At 34.1% G+C, this 7,856-nt stretch overlaps 2 protein-coding genes across 2 annotated transcripts; both read right to left on the bottom strand.

The window, feature by feature from the left end:
• Positions 1-289: 289 nt before the first annotated feature.
• LOAG_07898 (ATP-dependent RNA helicase DDX41) lies at positions 290-5,339 on the bottom strand. The gene is made up of 16 exons (XM_003143430.2): positions 5,185-5,339; positions 4,814-4,936; positions 4,350-4,536; positions 4,217-4,288; positions 4,005-4,065; positions 3,766-3,883; positions 3,430-3,521; positions 3,198-3,351; positions 2,952-3,091; positions 2,676-2,838; positions 2,286-2,488; positions 1,659-1,756; positions 1,375-1,524; positions 1,179-1,250; positions 867-1,066; positions 290-505 (listed from the first exon to the last, which is right to left on the bottom strand). The coding sequence occupies exons 1-16, from the start codon at positions 5,275-5,277 to the stop codon at positions 458-460; spliced, it is 1,974 nt and encodes a 657-aa protein (XP_003143478.1). The 5' UTR covers positions 5,278-5,339; the 3' UTR covers positions 290-457.
• Positions 5,340-5,931: 592 nt separating this feature from the next.
• Positions 5,932-6,529, bottom strand: LOAG_07897 (hypothetical protein; the record flags this gene model as incomplete). The annotated part of the gene is made up of 2 exons (XM_020447559.1): positions 5,932-6,048; positions 6,431-6,529. The coding sequence occupies 2 exons, from the start codon at positions 6,527-6,529 to the stop codon at positions 5,932-5,934; spliced, it is 216 nt and encodes a 71-aa protein (XP_020302223.1).
• Between the last annotated feature and the right edge of the window lie 1,327 nt (positions 6,530-7,856).

The raw sequence follows: 7,856 nt of genomic DNA, 5'->3' as shown, positions 1-7,856 counted from the left end.
ATAGTTATGGAATTTATATGCTAGTAAGTGTCGGAACAGTGAAATGAACGAAGCATCTACCCCACAAAAACGTAAAATAGAGTTTGAAAATACTGTGAATAGAAGTGCCCAAAGCAATTCCAATGACACCAGTTTGTATTTTGAAATCTGATTATCAAATTTCTTTACTTGCCATCAACGCCAGAATTTTTCGTTTGGCAAAACGAACACAGTTTCGAAAAAATGTTCAACAAGAAAGGATCTTTCAGCACAAGTTTGAAAAGCTGAAATACACCATGAATAAAAAAATTCTGCCCCAGCTTGCCCATTTACATGTGCTTTGGCTTAATTCGTGCTGTAATCACCAGTTGACTTTTGTCTCCATGAAGAAAAATATGTTTTACTGGAAATTATTTATTCCTTACATTCGGTATTCCAAAACAGGAAATGATCAGGAAGATATATTGATTTAAGTCCATCAAATCTCTTCGCCTCCGTAATCTGGACGAGAAAGATATGCTGCTGTCTAAAAAAAGCTTAATTTTTGAGAACTGCAATAAGTCAGAAAAAAAGATATTAATTCGAACAGAACTGATAATGACCAAAAAGGGAACGTGAAATTTCAATTCTAAAAAAATTCTGCCTCTAATGACTCCTCCCTTCCTTTCTCTGTTGATCCCTCAAGAAGTTTAAAAATACGGATTCAACAGGTATGAAACATACTATCAAGATATGGAAGAACGATCACGACATCATAACGTTAATACTTTCTTTTGCAAAGGAGTGCTGAGCCTTCAGCTAATGTATGTTTCTTGTCAGTTAATGTCATCTTTGATGCAACAATTTTGACAGAAACAGTCACAGAATCAAAACCCAACACAACCAACCTTCGTTTGAACATTTTCCAATTTCGGACAATTTGTGATACGATGACCCAGCCCGGAACAATATGCACAGCCTTTATCGTCAGCATTTGTAGAATCATTTGGTTGCTCCAATTCCTGACCACCCATATCTCGAAGAAATAAGGGCAATTCTTGACCAGCTTCGAGCAGCAAGGCTCTTAAATCTTGGAGCACAGACATATCTACAAAATATCATGTATAAGGAGCTATAAATTAGCAGTATGCGTGAATTAACTTGAAAATCAACTATATTTTCCTACTTCGTGAAATTTTTTTTCAAAAATCTAAACCAACCCGCTCTTCTATTAATGAAGGTTGTTGCCATTCCCTTCCGACCAGAACGTCCTGTACGTCCAATGCGATGGACTAAAATAGAGAGAAAATATATGAGTAAACTGCAAAACAAATTTTTCAAGAAAGGAAATAAGAAATGGAGTAATGAAACTATTTGATAAAAAATGTCACAGTTTCTGTGGAAGAAATATAATACCGTAATTTTCAATATCTTCAGGCATATCAAAATTGATCACATGCTGGATATTTTCGAAATCCAAACCCTTCGAAGCAACATCGGTTGCTACCAGAACATCTTTTTCACCTCGCCTGAATGCATCGACTCCGGTATGACGATCTTTTTGGTCTAAAATTCCAACCAGATCTCAACTCAAAATATGAACGTCGTTCGGATTTTTAAAGGAAATTCAGAATAAAGTTTGTCACTTCATTTTTAAAGCAAAAACTGATCAATGATTAACCGAATAATCAGAAATCTACCTTTTCCACCATGTAACGAAGCCACATCAACTCCTTTCACTAATAAATATTCATAAATATTATCCACATCATTCTTCTTTTCCGCAAATATTAAAACTCTGAAAAAGCGGAACAAATATAGAATAAAAATGCAATGGACGCACGTCTTGAAACAATTAGTACTAGGAAGCGAACATGATAAGAAAAAGCAAACAATAATCAAGATTCGGTTTCTCACAGCTGTAGCTCATTTTCTATATTAAAAAACGATTGTTCAAACACGAAAGCAGGTTGCACAATTTTTCCCTAATTTTCTACTTTAAGAAATTCCAATCGACTCTTTAATTTCGTGACTTGAAATCAATAATCCGTATTTCATCTAAAACTGTATTTAAAGGAAAAGTGGGAATGAAGCTCTGACGGTTAATCGGAAGATGAAATCTATCACCTATAAAGCTTATACAGAAATATTTATAAAATTACATAAAAAATTACTGCCGGCAAGCTAACATGAAAAATAAAAACAAATAATAATCAAGATTCTGTTTCTCACAGTTCTAGCTTTCGGCTTCGTAATTATGTCAAATAATCAACTTATCTAGTATGCACATAGTAACTACAAAAACAAAACACTAAAATAATAATTACCTTGGAGCTGTTTTCTGCAAACAATCCAGTATCCTAGTAAGCTTCTCATCAGCTCGAACATATTCAATTTCCTGAACAACGTTCAATGATGCAGCACCAGCACGTCCGACATTTACAATTACAGCACGAACTAGAGCCGATCGAGCAAAGTTCTGTATTTTACGAGGCATTGTTGCTGAGAAAAGCAGAGTCTGCCGTTGACCCTAAATAAGAATAATATTTGCCGTTAACCCTAAATAAGAATGATACTAACTTGTGGGACGAGCAACTTAAAATGAAATGCGACTAACGAATTCAGCAAACTACAGAAAAGAAACTGTTAATACGAGGATAATGTAAAGTTTACTTGGCTTAAAAGATTCCATATTACAGCATAAAATTCAAAAACACCTTGAAAAATGAAAATATAGTCCTTATTTCCTCCTCGAAACCCATATCGAGCATTCTGTCTGCTTCATCCAGTACCAAATATCGGCAGACTTGCAAATTGAAAATTTTTTTGCTTAATAAATCTGACAAACGACCAGGCGTTGCAACACACACATGAACACCTCTGCAAATTCATTTTGCAACAAACAAAAAACTTCCCACAGTTTATTTTTCAAATTATTTCACTGATTCATTGAAAAGCATAAGAAATTAAACACATATACTTATAAAGGGTACCTTTCAAAAACCCTCGCCTGCTCACTAATTGGTAATCCACCAATGCATAGACCAACTCGAAGTCTTGGAAACTTCGTGCCGTCGCAAATATTCTCAAACAATTTTTCGATGACATCATGAATCTGCTTCGCTAATTCACGCTAAAAAGATTGAGTAAATCAGCGAAAATCTGCACCTCCATTTATTTCAACTCTTTTGTGTATTCCAATTAATCAAAACATATTAGCATAAATTGTTAAAAATTACCGAAGGTACAATAATTAAACCATATGGTCCTTCGCCATGTCGGAATGGTAGAGACACTTCCTGCTCTAAGCAAAACATAACCAATGGTAATGCAAATGTCAACGTTTTGCCAGAACCAGTTGAAGCTATACCTATCATGTCGCGTCCTGAAAGTCTGAAAATTTTGGAGAACTTTACTGTCATCCAAGGAATGACAATACAAGATGAATTATGGAAATGTAAGGAAACATACGCAACTGGTATTCCTTGCATCTGGATAACAGTTGGACAGATGATCTTTTTATCGCGTAAAGCTTTGATTACTGGAGGAGGAAATTTCATTTCCTGAAAATCCAAAATGCATTTGAGAAGAAATTTTCACCACCTAAACATTTCCCTCATCAATTATACCTGCTGATTGTTGAGTCCTCAACATTTTTTACTGATTGAAAATAATTGGTTGAGTCATGATTACCCAACGTTGTGAACGTACAATTCATAACTGTATATAGGTAACGGAGATTTCTTTCCTTGATTCATGATCAAGTTATATTACTTTATTCAACAGAAGAATAAAAAAAAAACTAACGATGAAACTACCAATTGGTGGAGGTACACTGTCACCGTCTACCAAAATTCCTTTCTTCCGGCGTACTGCTGCATGCTCCTCGTCACTCACTGCCAATATATGACGGGGCGGATGCCAACTGAAATTTTTTAAAAAAATTTTTTTTCGAAAACAGTACCATGTTTCATTTTCTTCTCCTAAAGAGTCAATGGAGAGAAATTTAGCTAAACAAGCAGCATAATAACTGTCCATTAAGTAACCTCGTTTTAATCGATTCCTCGTATCTGACGCCTCTGGCAATTTCGGCAACAGCCATGAGAGCTGAAAATTGACAAATTTTGAAACATTTCACACCAAAGAATGCAGACAATTATAAATCCCCTCCCTTTCTTGATACGCACAAACACGTATATATATATGTATATATATATATATGTGTATATATATAATATGTACAACAGATCATTATTACCTGTTCCAGGCGCGACACTTTCCAGCAGTTTTTGCTCTTCTTCTCGTTTCCTTTTTTCTGAATTTCTGTCTCCTGAAAAAGAATTTAAAATATGAATTACCGTTAAAATATTAGAACAGCTTCGAACACTCACCAATCTCTGCTTCCAAGAGCTCATTATGTTTTTCCAGGAGTGACTTTTTTGCTTCTTCTGCCTTCCTTTCCTCCTCTTTTTTGCGTCGTTTTCGCTCCAAAAACTCCAAATCTTCCTTTTCTGCATCAACATCTGGAGCACCACCTTTTGCATGCAATACTTGTTTCAAAACAGCTCTTCGATGCATCTTAAAGTTATCACTGATGTGCAAATAGTCAAAAATAAACTGTGTAATAGAGAAAAAAACGAGCACAATCTCGTTCCTTCATGTCTGCTAACGATTAACCAGCAAAACTGTGTCAATCACAAATTTCCTTAGAGCAAGAAATCTAATATTCTGCACTTCAAAGTAAAAAGTAGAGTATAGTTGAAGCTTTGATTTGAGGATAACAGCAGAGCTGGAGAGAATAGAAGAATCTTGAATGAAACTTATTTAAAAGTAAGCAATCATAAACCAAAATTACTTTTTCTTTCTTCCGTAGTCTAGCAGGGATGAAGACATCATCTATGCTTGTATCGTCTTCATCTGACAAAAGACCTTCGCGACGTCTCTGTGCTTCCTCCTCTTCAATTTGCTTACGTCTTGTCTGCAAACGTCTCACTCAATTAAGAATTATATGTGGCTGATTAAAAATTATAGAAAACACATACATACATATTTAAAGTGAAGTGATTCGGAACTGGATCATTTCTCATAAAATTTCCGAGTATTAAGAAACCCTTTATTCATCAAATGACAATCAATACTATTGAGAATAATCCACATAAATTTTCTGCTGTTTCAAAGTTACCAGTAGTTAAAAACGTAATGTAAAAGTTACTACTATAAGTGTACCTGATATTTCTGAAGTGCAAGTAATACATCAGCAGAGTCATCTCGACCTGAAGATGTGCCGTCCCGATCACCAACACCAGTCACGACAACCATTGGTACAAGCTACTGGCGCCCACGATTATAGACATAGTGAACCGGGGAAGTAACGATGAAACACTGCCCAGTATGAAAATAAATGATCCCACTGGAGTACTCTATTAAAATCACTTGATCGTTGATTGAGGGAATAGAGAATGATGCGATGGGGAATTTAGGTGAATTTATTCACTGATTTACTCCTCAACTCTTCCGACTCTTTCCATACCCGCCATAAGTTATAAAGTAAAGGCTGCAACCTATCATTGTATTTATTTCTTTGTGGAAAGAACAGAAGCAAAAAATATGACAATATATGATAAGCTTTCAACAAAGCCATAACATCGTTGTTTCAGTTATGTCACTGCCAACTTCGATCCTCGATTTTCAGCTTGTCGTACCATAAATCATCCTCATCGTTTCGCGATTGATTTCTTCATCCATCAACAACTGCGTAGAGAATTCGGTGTGAAGGTCTTTTTTAATTTTTCCTCTACGCTGGCTTTAGAGCTAGGCCCATTTTTCCTTTCGAGAGCAATCCAGTGCTTTTTTTTTTAAAATAAACTCCAAAAACACTTACGTTATGTCTTAATTTTAAAATCAAAATACTTTCCCGAGTCTTCCTGACTTTTGCAGTAAAATGCTTCAAGTATATAAAGTGCAAAATCGATTTCAAGAACCAACTTTAAATAACATTTGATTATTCATTAATGCTTCACCGGTCCTCTTGATTCCCTCATTGAATTCTTCAGTTTCTCTTTTTACCGTATCCGGGGCTGTTTGGTCTACCTACAGAAGTGTTCCAAAATTTAAATGAAGGTATAATAATGGAGTGAGTATTATTATGAACTAGTTAGGAATTCCAGCATAGATAATTGGATTATATATATGTGCAATGATATTTTGAGGGAGAAAAGAATGGGTCAAAGTTCATATTATACTCAAATTCTGTCTGTCTTTCCTATTTGCAAAATAACTATATTTATGCATTTGACTCCAAGTTATCCTATAAATTCAATAATAGGAATTTATTGAATAACTTGACTACACCAAAATCTAATCAAATTTCCATCAATGTTTGTTCGAACTACATTAATTATTACCATCGAATCCTTCCTCATTGACCTATGATTTCATTTAAGGATCAATTTACAAGTATATTCAAATATACTTCCTGTACGTTTTCTGCATGAGGCGATTTTTCGTCTAATGATTGCATGTGTTCACTTGATTTGTTCATAACACTTTTTACATATGCCATTGTGAACATTGCTAATGCTATCTGAAATAGGAAATTCATTAGTGTTTTGCATAAAAACTTGTAAACTTAAATCTGAGCTTTGTAAAGAGTAAGAAGAATGAAAGGACAGTTAGGTGAACAAGCATTGTACTTGATAATCTCATTGGTAGCAGTAATTATAACCAATTAAGAATATCAATAAAATTTGCAACATATGTTTTATTATCCTTTCCTGCGTATGAAGTATTGTATGGAAAAACTGAATTAATTTAAAAGTCTAAGAAGCGATGAAAAGTAACCTCCAAAAAAATAAGCAAAGTAAGAATGACAGCAGGGATAGCCGTTTGCGTTGCATCGGTTAATTCTATTGCGTACAGAAGTCTGCTGCCATTCACATTAACTCCGCTAATTTTGAAAATTTTGAAGTAAGTTCCTCAACTTTATTTTTTCAAGAAGTAAATAACTTTCTCATGGAATTCCATCGGCGTAAATGAAATGTGCATGGTGGTAGCTAAGTTAATGCTAATATCAAAATTTCGAATAGTCACGGGAGTTATTAAAGAGTTTATTCAATTAAATTGGAGCACTTTATTCAAATATTGATTTTTTCTAGCAAAGTACTTAGTCAAGTCACTAATACCAAGTACGGTAAGTTCGAACCTTCCCTGCATTCAACAGTATTGATAACAGTATTTTTGATTACGATTATTTAACGTAAGGTAATTCTGATACTAAGAGAATGCAAACAACAAAATGGATGATTACCTTTCCATTTTTGCCAAATAAGCAACCGTTTGTTTCTTTCAAAAACATAGGAACATTTCAGAAGTAATATAATTGTAATGTTTAATAGGTTTTGTTTTCCACACATGTAAATTTGAAACTATTAAAACATCACACAAGAACTTTGTATGAATGTAGTGTTGTATACGCACTTGTCGCCTTTCCTTATATTGTGGGTTTATGCAAATTTGAATTCATATAGCGGGCTTCGAATCATTCAATCTATGTACAGTAAAGATTAGATCATAATAAATCGGCTCAAACAGTAGTTTAAATCACGGAAGTAAATCAACTAAAATGACTAGCTTAGTTTTTATCCAATTTGATATTCAAATTTGCCAGTTGAAAAAAGTACAGTAAGTCCTCAATATGAATCTTGGCAAAACTCTCGCTATGTGACGATAGCACCAAAAGAAGAAATAACACATATTGGTGGCTGTGTAGTTATACGATTACATCAATAAATTCTCTTGAAGCGTCATTTGTATCTATCTATCTATCTATCTATCTATCTATCTATCTATCTATCTATCTATCTATCTATATATATATATATATATATATATATATATAT

The sequence above is a fragment of the Loa loa genome (genome assembly GCF_000183805.2).
Source record: "Loa loa unplaced genomic scaffold supercont3.20, whole genome shotgun sequence".
In the NCBI taxonomy this organism is placed as follows: domain Eukaryota; kingdom Metazoa; phylum Nematoda; class Chromadorea; order Rhabditida; family Onchocercidae; genus Loa; species Loa loa.
The sequence above is the reverse complement of the archived record's forward strand: the minus strand, read 5'-3'. Positions and strand labels throughout refer to the sequence as shown.

What these genes read in the sequence shown, in the direction of transcription:
- LOAG_07898 (XM_003143430.2), bottom strand. Translation starts at nt 5,277, where the DNA reads ATGGTTGTCGTGACTGGTGTTGGTGATCGGGACGGCACATCTTCAGGT. An exon ending in AAGTGTCGCGCCTGGAACAG is followed by an intron (nt 4,066 to 4,216) that starts GTAATAATGATC and finishes GTCAATTTTCAG; the next exon opens with CTCTCATGGCTGTTGCCGAA. An exon ending in CTATATTTTCATTTTTCAAG is followed by an intron (nt 2,489 to 2,675) that starts GTGTTTTTGAAT and finishes ATTCTTATTTAG; the next exon opens with GGTCAACGGCAGACTCTGCT.